This window comes from Brassica napus, chromosome C9, assembly GCF_020379485.1.
Source record: "Brassica napus cultivar Da-Ae chromosome C9, Da-Ae, whole genome shotgun sequence".
Lineage (NCBI taxonomy): Eukaryota > Viridiplantae > Streptophyta > Magnoliopsida > Brassicales > Brassicaceae > Brassica > Brassica napus.
This window is the reverse complement of record NC_063452.1, coordinates 10,771,278-10,792,022: the sequence shown is the minus strand read 5'-3', so window position 1 is coordinate 10,792,022 and position 20,745 is coordinate 10,771,278. Positions and strand designations below refer to the sequence as shown.

Below are 20,745 nucleotides of genomic sequence, written 5' to 3'. Positions count from 1 at the left end.
TCACAGACTTGCCTTATGGTTACATCTATAACTCTTACAGCTCAAAGATTACAAACACTTGGATGTCAAAACAGATCAAACAATTATCCAAAATCCAAACAGAATAATTCCATGCAAAAACAAGAAAAATACATTTGGTTAGCAATAAAATTGCACATAATACAACAATAATTGTACTTAAATTGTTTAATATCTTTTATTTAATAGATCCTCAACCAGAAGTGTATATATATAAACATACATAACCTCCGCCCTTTTGCGTCAGCTTCCCTTTGTGCACCGTTTGTCTGACACCACCAAACTCTTCCCTCTCTCTCCATTTGTTTTGATTTGATTTTCTTCCTCAAAAAAAAAAATAGAAACCCGAAACGAAAGTCTCGAGATTCCTTACGATTTTTTTAGTTTTCTTCATTGAAGATCCGTAGCCAAGAACAGTTTTTTTTTAAAAAAATCTTTGATTTATCTAAGGGTTTAATAACCCTGTGATTGAATGGGTTCTGGGTTCTCTCTCTTCACCAACGGTTCATCTTCTTCCTCCTCTCGTGAGAGAGATCTGTTAACGCCTGGTTTGGGCGATTTGCCTGAAAGTTGTGTGGCGTCGATCCTCGAGAACTTGGATCCGGTCGAGATCTGCAGATTCTCAAAGCTAAACAGAGCTTTCCACAGCGCTTCTTGGGCTGATTTCGTCTGGGAATCGAAGCTTCCTCAAGAGTACAGATTGATTCTCGAGAAAATCATCGGCGGTTTCCCGGAAAAGCTGCGGAAAAGAGACATCTACAACTTTCTCTCTCGTGTTAATTCCTTCGACCATGGCACAAAGGTTCGTCCTTTATTGTTATTACAGCTTCTCTCTGTTTGGTCTTTTCCTTGAAGAAAGTTCATTTTTTTAATTTTTTTTTTATGTTTTCTTTGCAGAAAGCTTGGGTGGATAAACGAACCAGTGACCTCTGTTTATACATATCCGCCAAGGGATTGTCGATCACCGGAATCGATGATCGGAGATACTGGAATCAAATTCCGTCTGATGAGTCTCGGTGAGATCTCTGTTTCATTGCATGTTTGTTATGATCGAAAAGGCTATATAACTTTGTGTTTGATTCTTGCAGATTTGGTTCGGTGGCTTATCTTCAGCAAATCTGGTGGTTTCAAGTTGATGGAGAAATCGATTTCCCGTTCCCAGCTGGAACCTACAGCGTCTTCTTCAGGCTTCACCTAGGCAAACCGGGAAAGCGGTTTGGTTGGAAGGTCTGCAACACTGAGCAGATTCATGGTTGGAACATTAAACCGGCTCGGTTTCAAATTTGGACTGAAGATGGTCAACACTCTTCGTCTCAATGCATGTTAACCGGATCTGGAAGCTGGAATCACTACCATGCTGGAGACTTTGTGGTCGGGAAATCGAAAAGCTCGTCGACGAAGCTTAAGTTCTCTATGACGCAGATCGATTGTACACATACCAAAGGAGGGTTGTGTGTAGATTCTGTAATTGTGTATCCGAGCTCGTGTAAGGACCGGTTGAGGCGGGTTTAATTGTCTAAACCGAAGTTTGGTTTTTGTTTAGAGGTTAGAAAAGCTAACTCTTTTTTGGAAGTAGCTTTTTAACCTTTTTGGGGTAAAGTAAAAGGAGTAATTAGGGGTAATTATTACTAATTAGGGTCTTTGTTTCGTAATAGTTTTTAGGTTCAATGTGTAAAACTTTGAGTTTGAAGTTAAAGAGTTTCCATTTAACGCCGCGTGTCATGCAGACCGGAGGTATTAAATTTACCCGGTTTGGAGATAACCAAGGCATCCCAACCTTCCACATGAAAATTATTATTGCTTTACATAATCTTTTGATAAAAATCGCCCAAGCATCAAACATTATGATCTTTGAAATACGTAATCTGGTCGTTGAAAGGTCAAGGAATACGATAACTATGTCTACGCACCTCTTCTTGTAAAAATCTCTTCCCACAATGACTTCAAACATTTGAAATCACAAATTAAGGGAATCAATGGAAATTGTCAGGAATTTCAGCAACACGAGGCTCTATGTAATGTGCGTTACATAAAGCGACAAAAACATCGTAAATCTCTTCAACGTGGAACTGAATTTAGTGTCCAAACTGTCGAAAACAGTCATGGGTCCGTTACTTTGGCTTTTCGTCAAACGTCAACAATATAAAAAAGAAAGCAGCTTTATTTGAACAAAAAGCTGCTTTCTATATTATTATATGTACATATATATCAGTGAACAAAAATTAATAAAGTTAAAATGCATTTTTATTTGAAAACAAAAGATCTTGTTCGATTCATAGAAAGTGTTCAGATTCCCTTTGGAGCCACACCAACGGATTTCAATGTCTCTGCATTTCGAGGCCTTTCCAGTTCACATGCCAAAAGAAAAAAAGAATGTAAATTTCGGTTGTATTGTCCATTACTAGAATTAAATCAATCTAAGATCAAACCAAATGCATATATAACAAGTTATGAACATACGTGGTGAATGGGTTAGGTCTGGTGGGATCAGATAAGATGGCACTAGACTTATCTTGAATCTGACCTACTTTCCGTAGCCAAGACTTGTTGATATATTTGTCGGCGGAGGAAACACAATTGTCCGGATCATCGACTTCCGCGACAGCAGCTCTTCTGTTCTTCCTTGTACTGACCCCTGGAGCATGCATTAGCTGCTGCTTGAGGCTATGTCCGGCCATAGCAACCGCTAGAGCAACAAAACCTCCTATTATAGCCACTGGTGCAAACTCTCCCGTTACTGAAAACCTATTTGGCAATAAAACCATTGCTTATAAAGTTATGTTTCTTTATTTTTAAGTTACGTTTCTTTGTGTCATTGTATGTGTTATACGAAATATTTGAATGTAAACTACAGTCTTAAGAAGAGATTTATTACAAAATCATCATGTTCAAAGTCTAGATCGAACACTTTGACAATTTTAAGATTATGTACCTTTTTTAAACAATTGAAAAATGCAAACAGATCATGAAGAATCGAATAGGAATGTTAATAACGAAATATTTTAAAATTTGGAAATGACATACTTTAGTAAATCTTACTTATTATATGTTTGTTTGGTACCATCGGCGACTGTGGTCGCGAAGCGACGAGAGCCACCAATTTGTTTGCCGGTCGAGAGCAATTGGCTCTACAAACCAAAAATATAATAAACAATCTCACAACAGCAAACAAACTTGAATAGACATGAATAAAACTAAACTTACGGCGATTCTGAAAGCCATCTTGTTTAACTTTGTGACTAGAGTTAAAAAAGCATGAGACGAATGATTGATTATATATACGGAGGGGGATGAGACTTTTTAGGATCATTGTTACTTCAATACGGAGAAAATTTCAAAATGGCATATCTTTATTTAGCATACAGCAACTAAATCCCATCCATCAAATATTTAAAATACCAAGTGGCAATAATATTTAGCCACAAAAAATGAGAAGAATTTTCCTCCTCTCAATTAATATTTGCTGTGAGAGAAAATTGATTAGTACTTTTTTACATATTATCATTTGTTGGTGTTGTTTAGTCTCAAGATCGTATAATAAGTTGCTAAAAAGATCAAAGTGTTACAAGTCATGTAGTGATGCCATAAATGATCATAACGGCATCAGCTGAAGGTATTAAATAAAAGCTAAGACGGAGCTATGGATTGACATAACTCACATCCCAAAGACAGAATCTGATGGTGAGAATAAAATGGCGTTTTGTAGGCTCCGATCACACTTTCTTCTCAAGAAGACACGATGAAAGATATCAAATCTTTAAACGCAACATGTGAAGCCTAAGGGATTCTTAAGATATGTAAGAATCTCTAACTTTTTGCTGAGTGTGCAATGCAGCCATGGAGGTGCGAAGGAACATAGGGGAAATATCATTAACTGTTTTTCAAAACTTATCAAAACAAGGTTCTTTCTCCAAAGTTGAAGTTTCATTATAATTATTGTTATAAACAACTGCAAAATCGAACTTTACTCTATTGTTGTGTAATAATAAGGAAATATTATTCTCTGGATAGGTTATTCAACCATCTAATTGTTGATAAATTATATGAAAGTTTTCTCTAGCTAGCATAATTTTAGTTGTTGATATAATCTAGAATAAAAATCTTAAATTTCTAGTTTAGCATGACAAAATAACTGAGCTTTAGAGAAACAAACAACAACCAAAATTGCAGAGGTTTTTTTTTTAACAACTCAAGAGGTTTATATTAAAAACAAGGGGAGTTATAAATTTACGACATTTTATGTTTCTTTTCTGAAGTCACTTCTAATGTTACCACTAAGTATCACATAACATTTAGTAAAAGTTCAGGAAGATGTAGGACACCGCGCAGTCTGCTATAGATTTCATGTTAGTTTATTTTCATTAGTTTTAAAAATCACAGTTTAACAAATAAACCCTCAACTTTCTAATGTACAAGTATTAATGAACTATTTGGTCTAACCATTAGTCTAAGGAGCTTTCGCTTATAGTACTATGTTAAGTTGATATATTTCTTAGTTTTTTTAGTGAATATATATTTCTTAGTTCATAACAAATCATTTTCTCTTTAGTTGATAGACGCGAAATAATCATTTTCTCTTTACTAATTTAGACATATAAGTTATCGCTTTAGCTCTTCTTACTACATGTCTTGGAATAGTTTTTCATGCATGCCTAAGAGTTTGGAGTAACACCAACTAGATCAGGACTATAATGTACTAGTGAAGAAAAATAAGAATTTGGAGTAACACCAACTAGGTCAGAGCTATAATCTAGTGAAGGAGAATAAGAGTTTGGAGTAAGACCAACTAGATCAGACCTATAATCTTGTGAAGAAGAATAAGAATATGGAGTAACACCAACAAGATCAGAGTTATAATCTAGTGAAGGAGAATAAGAAATTGGAGTAACACCAACCAGATCAGAACTATATTCTAGTGAAGGAGAATAAGAATAAGAATTTGGAGTAACACCAACTAGATCAGAATTATAATCTAATGAAGGAGACATAAATTCTGCTGAAGCATCAGATTCAAAAGAGCTATGATCTTGTGAAAGAGAAGAAGCTTTTGTAAACGGTTCAGAATAGAAAGAGCTTATGATCTTCGGAAGGAGAAGATATTCATGACGTCCACATCTACCAGGGAGTTCGCATAAGGGACGATTAGGCTGGATCAAAATGTTATCAATTCCCATTATTATCATCATCACCCGGTTAAACTCAGCATCTCCCGATTGCTATCAGATAGAAGTTGTACCGTCGATAATTCTGTGTGTACTCCTGCTTCGGCAGCCTCTCTGCAGCTTACAGCAATATCGGAGCCTTTCTCCAGCTTACAGCAATATCAGGAGATCCATGTATCTTCAGAGACGATTTTCAACTGCTCTCAAAACCCATTGGTTGGGTTCTTCAACGTCGATTTTGACTTTTTGTGTTATTTCGAACGCGGGCTTTAGGAATACAAGTGAAGATCTTCTACGGGTTTCTTTTCGCTTTAGCCACCTCTATCTTTTGTTATGGTTTAATTATGTTAGCTTATCAGTTTACAGTCGAGTATTTCTCCGGTTGTAACCGACTTAGTCCATTGAGCGTTTAATTTTAATATAAGCATTTGTTGTTAGAAAAAATCATCATCACCACCATCATCATGTCTATAATTTTTGTTTTCCTCATTTTGTTTTTTTAGAGAATACTTTGACAGTAATTGGAGATTTTTTTGTTATTCTATGAATTGTGAAAGTTGATGTTTGATTGTTTTGGTATGTGTGTGTATATATAGAGGAAGATGTGCCTGTAAGTTTGTGTTATAGGTGATACAAAATTATTCAGGAAAATGTAAAAAAAAGGAGTTTAAATCCGGGTGCTATTCCAATTATAGAATAATAAATACGTTTATATTCATCTTCTTAATTTATTATTTTGTAAGATAAAAAAATATTTATCAATGATTTTTATCATTCATAAAATCTTTAGAAATTCAAAAATACAATTAGGAAGATATCAAATCTAGAAAAAGATTTCTAAACAGGGATATGTTGCAATAGGAATCCAATCTTTTTTTTAAATCTATACTAGTGTTTTGTCCACGTGTAACATCTTTTATTATCTTATAGAATTCTAAATAACATTAGATGCATTTGATATCAAGAAAAAAATTAGATGATGTGGAAAGTGTAAGAAAGTTATATAATTAATGAATATTTTCAAAATTTAATAGATATAAAAATAAGATGAAGATATAAATGTGGAAAATAATGTTTAATAGTCATTAATAGTATAATGAATCTAAATAATTAATTATATTAATGTCTTTATAGTAACTTATTTGTATTTTTATTTTTTACGGTTTAGTTTTTCTTATAGACGCAAAACAACAATGCTCTTTTGTGTTAAATCATATTTGTAATAATTAATTTAACTATTTCTAGTAGCTTAGAATTACATTCAAAATATTGGTAGAGACTAATCACATTGATTAATAGAATATTTGAAGATGTATAAGAAAATAAGCTTATTATTTATTGTTGGGATAATTAATCTAAGAAGTCATAAGGAAGCTGATTTTTTTTCTCCTGCCTCGACGATTTTTGGTTCATGGGCATGAATTTTCTTTGCTTCCAGATAAAATGGAAAACTTCTAATAAAGCAAGATCTTTTCGTATTTCAGAATATGGAAATAGCTAACCTAACTTTTGATTAAGGACAACTTATAAAAAGGGGTCCCAAACCATAGAACACGAGATCGACTATTCAATTTTTTGACTATAGAATTAGATGGCTAGAACTATGGCTCCGTAACCAATAAGTTGTAGTCATGGCTCTCTTATTTAATAAGATTGATATTTGATCCTTGAATCTTGTCTATTTACTGCTTACTTCCTGTTAATATTTGATCCTTGAATCTTGTCTATTTACTGCTTACTTCCTGCTTTCGTAGTATCACAAGGCTACACATATTTACCCTAAACAGTTTGGCACTAGAAAAAATAGGGTAATTACGATGATGATGGAAAGCGAGCATAACGAGCGAAATCATTAGGATACCAATTAAGAAGGAACTTAAATCGGTAAAAGACTTGGAAGAATCAAAAGTTAAAGATCAAGTTGCTTTGCAACTAATTCATAGTGCATTGAATGAGAATATTCTTGAGGAAGGTTGTCTGATGAAGAATCAACCAAAGCAGCATGGGACTTGCTAGACATAGAGTACAAGGGAGATCCAAAGACATCACAAATAAGGCTACAAAGGCTAAGGGCCACGTTTTGGAGTTTAAAGCCAACATATAAAGAAACAATAAGGGAATTTTTGAAGGGAATTTTTGAAGAGAATTACTGAATTACACAATGAGATGAAGTCATATATATGGAGATGATATGCCAGAAGAGTATTTGGAGTAAAAAAAATGGTCCTCTTTAACAACAAAGTATGATCCTTATTTTAGTGTTATTGAGGAAACTAAATATCTAAAATCACTGACTTTACAGGAGCTGTTGAATGCACTACAAATGCAAGAAAACAGATTTGAAGATGGAGAAGATCAATAGTCTAGAGGGAGATTTCTATGCAAAGTTCAAGAAGGCGATTCACAAGAGTCAAGGAACCAACCATACATTCCAAGATTTGGATGATAAACCAAGAAATCAAAGATGTTGCAATCACTGTAAAAAGGATACTCATTATGAAGCTATATGCTACTACCAAAACAAAATACCTAACAATGATCAAAACATGCAGAAAAAATCACAAATAGCATGCTTAAATTGTGGAGAGTTCAGACACATATCAAGAGACTGTATAATGGGGAAAAATCAACAAGCTTACATGCACCATGAAGAACTTAGCAAAGAAGTTAACATCTAAGAGTTTTGTTTTCAGCAACTCATACCAACAGTTCAAAGCACATGGATTATAGACAGTGGAGCAACAAATCATATGGTCAAAGAAGAAAGATTGTTTTCAGATTTGGACAAATCAATTCTTACTCCAGTCAAACTAGCTAATGGAGAGAAAAATTATGATTATGGCACATGCAGCATCCACGTGGAAAAAAGTTTGGGTCAAAGAACCATAAGCAATATATTTCTTGTTCCAAGAATCACAAGAAATCTACTTAGTGTTGGGCAGCTAGTAAACACTGGACATAATTAATTTGTTCGACAACAAAAAGTGCATCATAATGGATAAAGAATAAAATACGATCACTAAAGCACCAATGAGTGGAAACAGCTTCTCATTAAGCTGGTCAATATTGGAGAAACATCATTCAATTCCAGAAGAAGAAGTTTCAAGGATCAATAATGAACAGCTACAGAACAAGTGCAAAACAAAACACATAAAGCAAGTAACAAAATTCAGAAAGGATAAAAAGGAAAAGAAATAATACCAGCGAAGATGGTTGGAGAGAATCCCAGCAAGAGTGAGCTAGAGAACAATGATTCCACAAAAAGGTCGTATGAGCTACTGCAACTTGACGAACAAAGCATTCAGTTTGAAAAGTTCAGTAATGAAGAAGTTGTCAAAGACAAAGACTGGAGACATTCTATTAATGAAGAAAATAAGATGATCAGCAATAATAAAGAATACAGTTTACACCCGCAATCCAAGAAGCAAAATACAAGTTACAAAGTTCACACTACAAGAAAACAAGGAGTTTATGATGGCCGAAATCGTCAGAAATTCGTCGGAATAGACCGATTCCGGCGAATTTCTGACGAACCTATCCGTCGGTATCGTTTTGTTGGAAAAAAAAAATTCGTCGGAAGTTCTGACGAAATTCCGACGACTTTCTGACGAATACCGAGAAAAATCATTCTGACGAACTTCCGACGATATTACGATGCGGACACACGAGACCAGAGTTCATCGGAAAAACTATATACCGACGGAGAACGTTCCTCGGACAATTCCGACGGAGTGGATTCCTCGGTATATTCCGACGAATTCTGGGCGTCGGAATATACCGACGGACATTGGTTCGTCGGTATTTTTCGAGGAATGCTCTCCGTCGGTATTGTCCGAGGAACCGCTGTCCGTCGGTATTTTCCGACGCCCAGAATTCGTCGGAATATACCAATTTTAAAAACGAATTAATTTTGCATTTTTATATTAAAAATTAATTAATAAATAAAAAAAAATCTGAAATTTAAAACTAATAATATTATAGAATTTAAATTCATACAAACCGAAATAGAAAAAAAACATTCAGAAAGTTTAAAATTCATACAAACCGAAATAGAAAAAAAACATTCAGAAAGTTTTAAAAAGCCGAAAAAAACTAAGAAGAACTCGAAGACATCAAACGATCTAGCTTCTGCATTATCTCGGTGTTGAACTTCTTCTGGGATGCCAACTCAGCAAGGATAGTGGTATTCTCCGAACGGATAGTGGCATTCTCAGAAAGGATAGTGGTGTTCTGCTCCTCCAATGCCCCAATCCATTCATCTTTGTCATGTAGCTCCTCGAGAATCATGGGATCGGCATACGGAGCTTGCGAAGAAGATGCCGGATACAAAGAAGCACGGCGGGCCAACCCAACTAAACGCCCTCCTTTCCTTTTAGGAACCGCCTACAAAAATATTTAAAGTTAGTAAATAGGGACAAGTTAGTAATCGACATTATAAAAAAATATATTAATAAAAAAAATTACCTTTTCAACCATCTCATTTATTTGCAATAGAGACAAGTTGGTTGAAGCTCCCGTAGAATCGCCGTCATCAGAGAGAGGCTGAGATTGAGATGCTATTTCAGCTTCCACCAAATCAACGACACCTTTGATCACGGGGTCCTGAATTTGACCTGTCGTCTTGTTAGTGTGAGCCACTTTAATGAGTTGGAGACGATCAACGGGATTACCGTCATTTGCTTCGATCTAAAAAAACCGCCGTTATTAGCCAAGGAATATATAAAATATTTATTTAAAAAAATATAAAGATAAATAATAATAAAAAACTTACAAGTTCATCCTCCTTAGTAGACATAGAGCAAGCGCCGAGGTTGTGCACATACATACCTTTCCCGCCACGATCGCTCTTCCGGTTCTTGGAGTTCCTAGAAGACGTCTCTGCAGTTTCTTCCTTCTCCCAATGAGCTATCAACTGCTCCCACACCGTCCCGTTGATGAACTGTGGCCTCTTGTTCTTCTGCCAAACTGTCTTCCACGCGTTTATCTGCTTCGTATAAGAGTCCATGGCCTTTTCGTTGAATTTCTTACGGACTGTTTCCGTGAGATCGGAGTGCCAGTTGAACTCTTGCTACAAAACAAACATAATTTAATAAGTAAATATATTTAAAAAAATGTAAAAACTTTAAAAAAATGAAGAGTTACTATACCGCAAACTGACGAAACCACAACTCTCGTTCGTCGGAAGGGATCACACTCCACTTTGAATATCCAAAACGGAGCATGGAGTACATCATCTGGTTGATGCTCCTGCTAATGCCATTTTTCGACTAGGTGAACCTTTAAAAAAAATACAAGTTAGCAAGTTAATTAATGGAAAAAAACATAATGCTACAAATAAAAAAAATACTAACCAAGTGCTATGTCCTCGTCGTGGGTTGGGTTGGAGAACCGAGAGATGCTCTCGACCTGGTTGTTGAACCAATAGTTCAACTGACATGACCCCCGGATCCTGTTGAGCAGCAGCGGGAGGGGCAGCGGGAGCTGAAGCGGGAATATATGCGGGAACCGAGTTTTGTTCATGAGACGATCCCGATGCACGGGAACTACTCACCGAACTACGTCGAAGACGGGCTGCGGGGCGGGGTTCATCCTCGGACCTAAAAAAAAATATTAATACATCAAAAATCTTTTCAAATCATTTCTATTTTTAATGTTTTCATTTATATATTTACAAAAGGTTTTATAAACGTTTAAAAAAAACTATTAAACCTTTTATTATACATAGTTTATTACTTGAAACTTATAAAAAATAATAAAATTTTAAAATTTTTTATTATACATGATTTATATATATATATATATATATGTATACAAAATTATAAAAAAATTATAAATGTAGAAAAATGTTGTTAAATATTTAAAAAAAATTTTAAAAACGTTTTATTATACATAGTTTATTACTGAAAACTTATAAAAAATTATAAAAAATTATAAAAAATTATAAAATTTTTATTATACATGATTTATATATATATATATGTATACAAAATTATAAATTTTTTATAAATATAGAAAAATGTTGTTAAATATTTTTTTAAAAATTTAAAAACATTTTATTATACATATTTTATTACTGGAAACTTGAAAAACATTTTTAAAAATCAAAAAACGTTTTAAAAATAGTAAAACGTTTTGAATTTTAACAAAAATAATAATTCCAAAAAACTAAAACAACAATCCAAACAACAATCCTAACTTATATATCCTAAACTATCCATTCAATCCTAAAATTTTCAATCAAACAACCTAAAATCCGAGATCTAACTTCCAAAACCCTAAACAATTGAGATAAAACAAGGTTTGGGATGATTCTTACATGATTTGGGGTTTGGGGAAGAGATATGATGGTGAGAAGAGGATTCGCCGGTGATGGGAGGTCGATAAGGGCCGGAATCGCCGTGAGAGAGAGAGAAATCGCCGTGAGAGAGAGGATGTTTGAGAGAGAGAGGCGGAAATAACGAAGAAGGAAGAAGAAGGGTTATTATATCTAAAGTTTCCGACGGACACGGGTTCGTCAGTATTCCGTCGGTATAATTAAAAATATACCAATTAGCGATTCGCGAAAATTTTCACGCGGTTTGGTTCTCCAGGGCAAATTGGAATTCCAACGGAATGTGTCCGTCAGTATATTCCGACGGAATACTGACGACTTTTTCCGATGGAATTCCGACGACTTAGTGTTTAGGGTGTTGATTACAAGTTTCTAAATGCAAAATCCAAATCTTTGATAATATATATAGTATTTGCATAAAGATTTAACAATAAAAATATTTTTATAACACGATTTTACACAACAACATTTTTTGTAGTGTAAGATTATATGAATATGATTGTATAAGTATATGAGTGTTAAGATGAGATGTTATGAAAACAATGATATGCATACATAAATATTTTAATGAGTTGTTATATTTGAACGATTGCGATCTAATACTATACTAAACACTTATCACAGATATCGACTAAATCCAACCTTGAATTCAAATTATCCTTCGTTTTACCTTGGATGTTAAGGACTGTGTTCATCAGATTGTCGAAGAAGTTCTTCTCAATATGCATGACATCTAAATTATGCCGCAATAGATGACTCTCCCAATATGGCAGATCCCAGAAAATACTCTTTTTGTGCCAGTTATGTAGCTCTCCAACCGCACTGACTCGAATGTTTTCATGTCCACCTACATCTGGCGTCCTTTCTGCATCAAAATACCTAAACTGCTTCAACAAATCTTTCCCACTAACTTCCTCAGGTGGACCATCAAACACCTGCTTGTTCTTCGTAAACGAAGTCTTACTCCTGCGGTGTGGATGATCAGGTAGTAGAAATCGTCTGTGACAGTCAAACCAACACTTTTTCCTTCCGTTCTTTAGTTGGAAAGCATCTGTGTCATCTTGAAAATATGGACATGATAGCCTCCCATGTATTGTCCATCCAGATAACATACCATATGCTGGAAAGTCACTTATTGTCCAAATAAGTACTGCCCGCATCTGAAAGTTTTCTTTGCACGAAACATCGTATGTCTCAAAACCATGCGCCCATAGTTGTTGCAACTCATATATCAGTGGTTGAAGAAACACATCTAGTGATCTTTTAGGATGATCTGGCCCGGGGACGAGAATTGAGAGAAACAAAAACTCTCGTCGCATGCACAAGCTCGGCCGTAAGTTGTACGGTGTCACAATAACTGGCCATAGAGAATACTGTCTTCCATGCTTTCCAAATGGGCTGAAACCATCAGTAGATAATCCAAGATAAACATTTCTTCTCTCTTCCGCAAATTCTGGATATGTTGACTGGAAATGTTTCCAAGCCTTCGCATCTGAAGGATGTCTAATCTCACCATTTGCGGAATGCTCTGCATGCCATCTCATTGCTTTTGATGTGCGCTCACACTGATACAACCTCTTCAATCTTTTCGTCAAAGGCAAATACCACATTCTTTTGAACGGGATCGGAACTCTTCCCCTCATCTCCTGATAACGAGGTTTCCCACAAAATTTTGTGTCTCATCCGCTCTCCAGTAGATCATGCAGTTGTCAATAAATACATCTATCACTTCGTACAATAGTTGAAGACCGGCAACAAGTTTCTGAACCTCGTAGTATGAACCCGGTGCAAGGTTATCCTCAGGTAGAATACCTTTGACAAAATCAGTAATCGCATCCATACATTCTTCAACCAAATTATAGTCTGTCTTAATACCCATTAATCTAGTTGCAGATGATAAGGCTGAATGACCATCTCTACAATTTTGATACAAAGGCTATTTTCCTACATCCAACATGTCAAAAAATCTCCTAGATTCGGGATTTGGTTCTTCCCCTCTATAATGATCATGTACCATCTGCTCAGTACCTACACCATAATCTATATCCGTTCTAGATTCTTCTAACCTAATATCAGGCTGAAGTTCACTAACAGGTTGATGTTCGCTAGTACTACCATATTCATAACCAGTTTCTCCATGAAGGTACCAAACTTTATAATTACGTGAAAACCCTTTCATATACAAATGAGTCCAAACATCAAATTCTTTTATAACCTTATTATTATTGCAAGTAGAGCTGAGACATCTTAACATACCACTTTTTGCATCCGGTTGCTGTTGAACAAGCCTCATGAATTCTCCAATCCCTTGAACGTATTCTTCCGTAAGCAAATTGGTGTTCGGATCCAAATGAGGTTTATCCATCCACGAATGATAATAAACTTCTGAAGACATGATTTTCACGGAATTGTTATGACTAAAGAGAATGAAGAGAGAATGAAGTGTGAATGAGTTGAATGAGGAGGGGTTGTATTTATAGGAAATTGCTTACGGCCCTCCGACGACTTTCCGACGAAATTCCGACGGATGTAAGGCAGTCCGTCGGAATACTGTCGGTATTTTCCAATCTCAAACGGCTATACAACGGTCATATATATTTGTCGGCAACGGTCACATGGTTCGTCGGAAATTCGTCGGAAAATTCCGACGGAATACCGACGACTGTACTGTTAATCGGAATGTCGTCGGAAGTTCGTCGGTATATTTCGACGAATTTCCGATGACGACAACGGTTACATTTTTTATCGGAATGTCGTCGAAAAGTCGTCGGAAAATTCCGACGAGCCATGTTTCGTCGGAATTCCGTCGGAAATGGCCGACGGAATTCCGACGACTTCAAATTTTTGGTTTTCGTCGGAAATTGGTCGGCAATCCGTCACAAACGTCCGACGACATTGATGTCCGTCGGAACCTCCGTCGGAATTCGGCGTGTTTTCTTGTAGTGTCAGAGTAATAAGAAAGATAATGAGAAATTACTTGTGAAATTGATTGTTGAGGATAATTCTAGCAAGAGGATGATGGAGGTCACTGAATCCAAACAAATATCTTCCAAAAGGCTTATGGAGGAAAATAGTACTTCCAATTCAGTCAATTTAATCCAGATTGAGATTAACATTAAAAAGGTAATCAAACTTGAAAACTCTGTGAACAACAAATGATAAAGTCATGTCCTGAAGACACAAATCCAGAGAGAGATTACGCCACAAAGCCTACCTTCGAGTTTTGCAGACGTGGTGAAAGGAATATCGCGTTCCAAAGATAACCAAACAATTTCTGGTTTAAGAGAGACTGTTGGAATGTCACCAACAGCTTTTATTTCTACCAGAGATGCAAACATTGAAGAATGAAAATGATGGCCAACACAAAAAGTACGACAAGGAAGAAGATGAGTTTAATGAAATATGTGCCAAACACATGACTTTTAAAAAGGAAAATTTATGTTTAGATATTAAAATAGGAAATTAGTGAGTTTGTACTTTATAGAACAGTAAATTTCTTTTACCAATAATGTTAAGGTTTGAGCTATATATATATCTCACGATATATATTTTTTTTTGAATGAATATCTCACGATAACAAGTTTGATCTTTAGATTAATATACAAGCTTTCAGAATACTAAATTGAGTCTTTCTTCTAATTATTATTCTGAGAGCAATTACTTTTTATTTCATATCACAAACTCTAACACTGGTTGGGTCGAGCTACGTCACGAGAGCTTGTGACACGATTGGGGACAATAAGATGGTGGAACACTGGTTAGGTCCACGGGTCGGTTCTGGTTTGGCATGTTTCTGAGAGTTATCTGTCTGGTTTGAGCTATCTGGTTTGAGCAAAGGCTCGAGTCAGGTGGGTGCTAAAGTTGGATGGTAATGCGCCAGGCTGGTTTTACAGAGCATCGACTACTTCCCGCTCTCAGCAGTGTGCGGATAACGGCTAGGCACCACTCAGACCCACTATGGTGTGCTGGTTCGTTCTTCAGCTGGACCACCATTTAAAAAAAAAAATTATCAAGAAAAAAGAAATATGGTCCGGAACTTACTTTATACATATAATCAATCTAGTACAAAGTGACTCATAAAACTAAATTATTGTAACAAACACTAAATGAGATTCTATAAAATAATTGATCATGGATTAAGGTCAGTCTCCTAATTATTTGAGCCACTTTGTAAAACCGTGGTGAGAATGAGAAACAGATTCCAACATCTACCTTAGTTGGGACTCTGTAGATTTTACTATGTTAGAAAAAACTAGAATTAAAACTATAAATTTGTTTGGTTCGATTTGATTCATAGTTGACGTTTCTACCAAAATATTTCATCAGTTGATCTGGAAAATTTTCAAAAAAAATAAACTCTTTAATTTAGGAACAAATTCGTATTCCTTAGGAAAAAGGATTGTGTAGAAAATAACTGAAGTTGAGGTTTTGTACAAGTTGTTTGTTTTGTTGTGAGCCAGAAAAGGTTATAAGAAAAAGTTAAAAGATCACATATTCTTTTTTTGTTTTTGTTTTGTTTTTGTAACTGAATATAACCGATCTCTCTCTCTAACTGGATTCGCTCAAGCTCACTATCTCTCTATCGCTCTCGTGTGTAATGCGTAAAGGAAAGAACAGAAGAAAAGAATACAGTACACACGAGTTTGTTATAGAGTTCCCCTCTTCACTACCGGGTACATCTCTCTTCAGGAACGGTATTCTGGAATACACTATGAGCAGTACCGGTCCTGAAATGAAAAAGACCACAAGCAATTTTAAAAAAAATTGGCCACTTTTATAAATTTTGTAGATAATTTTTTTTAAAAAAGGCAAATTTATGCAAATTTTTTTTGTGGGCTAAAAGCGGATGCTTGTAATGCTTCCCCTCAGGGCCGCCACTGACTATGAGATAGAGTTTGTTACAAAGAGAATCTTAGCTGCATTTTTCTTTCAGCTAAGCTTAACTCTATATATCGAAGAAGAAGAAGACACTTAGAGCTCATCTAATCAACTCCTCTCTTAAGTCTCTTAGTAGTGGGCTTAGAGTAAACGATATGGCCCAACACAGCATCCCCGTATCACCACATTCTATCTCACCGGCCCATCAGACCAATATGACCGTTAAGCCTTTGAACAACGAACTATCCTTTTACAAACTCCACCTTGGTTCTTGTTCTCTTACAATACCATCTACTTGGTATCATTTAGTGCATTCCCGATCCTGGTATAACCTCCTGCCAGTCTCCCTGATTAAAAAACTTCTGAACACAAACCCTCAGCCTTAACAACTCCTCTCCAACAACAAACCGTTGTTAGACCTTTGCCCCTGTATCGTCTTCCCTTGCTGAGATGACTCAAGACGATACTGGCCAATGTAATCTTACTAAGCTTCAGTCACGTTCAGTGACTTTAGATGATCAGTGAACTTCTCTCCTGGTAGTACCTTTGTCAACGCATCAGCCGGGTTCTTGGACGTATGAATCTTTAGTACCTTCACAAAACCATGTGCCACCAACTCCCTGACAAAATTGTACTTGACTCTAACATGCTTAGTGCGTTCATGAAACATGTTGTTCTTTGCTAAGTAGATCGCACTTTGCGAATCACAGTATATCTCCGCTGCGTCCTGTTTGAAACCCAGTTCCTCACAGACTCCTTTTAACCACACTGCTTCTCGACTCGACTCAGATAATGATATATATTCAGCCTCCGTTGTCGACAAAGCAACCACCTTCTGCAAACATGAGCGCCAACTCACAGTGTTTCCTCCCACAGTGAACACAAACCCTGTGATTGATCTGCTGCGATCTTGATCTGAAGCATAGTCTGAGTCACAATACCCTCGAACCTGAAAGTCTGAACCTTTCGAGAACAACAAACTCAACTTAGCTGCTCCTTTGAGATAGCGCATTATCCATTTTACAGCTGCCCAGTGCTCTGTTCCTGGCTTTCCCATATATCTACTCACCAGTCCCAAACCATACGCCAAATCAGGTCTTGAACCTACCATCGCATACATCAGACTCCCCATTGCGCTAGCATAAGGAACTCCTTCCATCTTCCTCACTTCCTCTGCTTCCTCTGGTTTGGAAACAGTTTTCAACTTGAACTGTGACCCTATCGGAGTCTGAACCGAGCTCGCATCCTGCATGCAAAACGTCTTTAGAACCTGATCCAAGTATCTCTCTTGTGACAACCTCAAAGTCCCTTTGCTCCTTTCTCTTAGAATGTCCATACCCAAAATACGTCTAGCTGGACCCAAATCCTTCATTTCAAATTCTGACTTCAGAAGCTTCTTCAATCTTTCTACCTCTGTCTTGCTCTGTGACGCTATCAAAATATCGTCCACGTAGAGTAACAGATACACTCTTGACTCAACTGACTTCCCTTTTAAGTAGACGCATGGATCATACTGACTCCTGTTATACTCTTTTCTGATCATGAAATCATCAAATCGATGATTGCACTCACGGGGAGACTGCTTTAGCCCGTACAACGCTTTCTTCAACGAACAAACTTTATCTTCTTGTCCTTTCTGCACAAACCCCTCTGGCTGAGTCATGTAGATTCTTTCCTGTAAAACTCCGTGAAGAAATGCGGTTTTGACATCCATTTGCTCTAACTTCATATCATAGTTAACCACTGCTGATAGAAGTAACCTTATAGATACATGCTTGACTACCGGGGAAAAAACTTCATTATAGTCAATGCCCTCAACCTGTGCATAACCTTTTGCCACCAAGCGACCCTTGTACCTCGGTTCCTCTACTCCTGGAATGCCCGACTTGTATTTATAAACCCATTTACAACCTATAACCTCTTGGTCTTTCGGTTTATCTGTGAGCTCCCATGTTTGGTTTACATCATGTGAAACCATCTCCTCACTCATTGCTCCATTCCAAAGATTCCAGTCTTTACTTCTTCTGGCTTCGGAATATGATTTTGGCTCCTCTGTTTCTATCTCTTCTGCACTTGCAAGAGCATATGCCACGAGGTCCGTATCTCCATACTTTGATGGAGGCTTTATCTTCCTTCTAACCATGTCTCTTGCTAGAATATAGTCACTCAGGTTTTCATCACCCTCTTGAAAGGTAGCTTCATCATCGTCTTCTGAATCACTGGAGTCTGGCAGATTTATCGGATCCTTAATCCCAACAGCTCCACCTTGAGCCGAAAACTCTACTTCTTCATCTTTGTTTGGTTCAAACTCTTCTAGTTCTTCTTTGAATGAAACCTTTCTTTTGGAGTTCTGTGGCTTGCTGCTCTCGACAGTAACCTCTGTAGACTCTTCTCGCTGTTTGAAGAGCTTTTCTTCGTTAAATACCACATCCTTACTTATCACAACCTTTTCTTCGTCTAGAAGCCATATTCTGTAGCCTTTATTTTCCAGTGCGTATCCCAGTAGAACTCCTTTTGTTGCTCGAGGGCTAATCTTATCAGAGACTGTGTGAACATACGATATACATCCGAACCTCCTTAAATGATCATATCTAGGCTCAGTTCCTGACCATAATGCTTCAGGTACTTCAAAATTTGTCGTAGAGCCTGGTGACCTGTTGATGATGTATACCGCCGTCGAAGCTGCCTCAGCCAAAAAACTCTGCACCCAAACCTGTCTCATGAAGCATACTCCTTACTTTATCCATTATTGTTCTATTCATACGCTCAGAGACCCCGTTCTGTTGTGGCGTGTAGGGACAAGTCTTGTGACGCTTAACTCCTGTGTCTCTGCATACCTTGTCAAACCTACTGTTGCAAAACTCTAACCCATTATCCGTTCTTAGGCACTTCAACTTCTTTTGAGTCTGATTCTCAACCGAGGTCTTCCACTCTTCGAACTTCTGGAACGCCTCTTCCTTTGTTTTGAGAAAATATATCCAGACTCGTCTTGAGTAGTCGTCTATGAATGTTAGGAAATACTTGCATCAAGACAAGCTTGGAGTCACGTTCGGTGATCCCCACAAGTCTGAATGTACGTAATCAAGTATTCCTTTCGTTGTGTGCTTAGCCTTTGGAAAGCTCAGTTTATGAGACTTTCCCATTGCACATGACTCGCAGAACCCCAATGACTTTATCTCTTCCTTCTTCAAATGACCTTTCCTCACCAGTATCTCTATAGATGACTGACTCATATGCGCTAACCGAGAGTGCCATCTGCTCGTAGTATCAACTGCGCTGCACGTTTCACTCATGTTGACCTTTCTTACTTTTCCCTGCAAGTAATAGAGGCCTTGATCATACTCCCCTGACAGAACCCTCTGATTGTCCTTGTAGAACTCAACTCTGAAACCTGCACCCACGTATTTACATCCTGACTGCTCTAGTTGCCTGTAGGAGATCAGATTCCTAGCCATATCCGGAATGTATCTTACTTGGCCTAGAGTTACCATTATTCCATCAGGATTATCGATCGTGATCAAACCATGTCCTTCCACCATGCAGTAGGTGTTGTTACCCATTAGGACTTTGTTGCCTTTGAATTCTTCAAACTGCGACAACACATCTCTTCAGGGTGTAATGTGAAACGTATACCTAGAGTCTAGTACCCACTCATCTTCTCTTGCTTGAGTGCTTGCCGTTAGAGCTATCGAGGTAGGTAGCTTTATGGCAACGTTTGCGGAGGTAGAGGCTTTGCTTTGGTCTTGCTTGCGCTGTGGGCAGTCACGTTTCCAGTGAGTCTCGTCTCCATAGATCCAACAAGCTTTTGGTCCAAACTTTGGTCTTGACTTTGATCTCCCTCTTTCGTAGCCTCTGCTCCTCCCTCTGTTGTAGTTATTATTTCTAGATCCTCTCTTATCATTTATCCCTCTGTTATCCACATATAGTCCTTCTGATCCTTGTCTTGATCTGCTGAGAGAGCCTTTATGTCTCAACTGTTGGATAATTCCAATTAACTTGAAGAGAAAATTAACTCATTAAAGTGAAGTTTGATGGGTTAAGGAAAAAAAAACATATCGAGCTTAGGAATGTTTCCATATTATTATTAGGAAAAGATGTAGCTTCTTCCTATATAAAGAGTTCTCATGGAGAGATGTTCCATCAAGAGAAACACATTGAAAGGTTTAGTTTTGAGAGAGTTTCTAAATCTAATAAGAAGAAAAGTTCTTATAATCTTTGTGTTTGTGCAACTTTAATTGGTATCAGCTCCAGGTTTCGAAGGTCGTTTACAAGAGGAGTTGTAACTTCGATCAAAACATGGGAGACAGTTCTCAAGCACGTGATAAAGGTCTTGAGATGAAGAAGGACTTACGATGT

At 36.9% G+C, this 20,745-nt stretch overlaps 2 protein-coding genes across 2 annotated transcripts; one reads left to right on the top strand and one right to left on the bottom strand.

Moving 5' to 3' along the window:
• The first annotated feature begins 236 nt into the window (after positions 1–236).
• Positions 237–1,728, top strand: LOC106434477 (F-box protein PP2-A11-like). Its single transcript, XM_013875351.3, has 3 exons — positions 237–820; positions 916–1,034; positions 1,107–1,728. The coding sequence occupies exons 1-3, from the start codon at positions 491–493 to the stop codon at positions 1,528–1,530; spliced, it is 873 nt and encodes a 290-aa protein (XP_013730805.1). The 5' UTR covers positions 237–490; the 3' UTR covers positions 1,531–1,728.
• Positions 1,729–2,079: 351 nt separating this feature from the next.
• LOC106434489 lies at positions 2,080–3,345 on the bottom strand. The gene is made up of 4 exons (XM_013875361.3): positions 3,223–3,345; positions 3,058–3,146; positions 2,479–2,763; positions 2,080–2,359 (listed from the first exon to the last, which is right to left on the bottom strand). Exons 1-4 carry the CDS (start codon positions 3,238–3,240, stop codon positions 2,305–2,307), a joined length of 447 nt encoding a protein of 148 aa, XP_013730815.1. The 5' UTR covers positions 3,241–3,345; the 3' UTR covers positions 2,080–2,304.
• Positions 3,346–20,745: the final 17,400 nt, after the last annotated feature.

What these genes read in the sequence shown, in the direction of transcription:
- LOC106434477 (XM_013875351.3), top strand. Translation starts at nt 491, where the DNA reads ATGGGTTCTGGGTTCTCTCTCTTCACCAACGGTTCATCTTCTTCCTCC. An exon ending in CCTTCGACCATGGCACAAAG is followed by an intron (nt 821 to 915) that starts GTTCGTCCTTTA and finishes TTTTCTTTGCAG; the next exon opens with AAAGCTTGGGTGGATAAACG. An exon ending in ATTCCGTCTGATGAGTCTCG is followed by an intron (nt 1,035 to 1,106) that starts GTGAGATCTCTG and finishes TGATTCTTGCAG; the next exon opens with ATTTGGTTCGGTGGCTTATC.
- LOC106434489 (XM_013875361.3), bottom strand. An exon ending in ACCAAACAAACATATAATAA is followed by an intron (nt 2,764 to 3,057) that starts GTAAGATTTACT and finishes ATTGCCAAATAG; the next exon opens with GTTTTCAGTAACGGGAGAGT. An exon ending in AGACCTAACCCATTCACCAC is followed by an intron (nt 2,360 to 2,478) that starts GTATGTTCATAA and finishes TGAACTGGAAAG; the next exon opens with GCCTCGAAATGCAGAGACAT.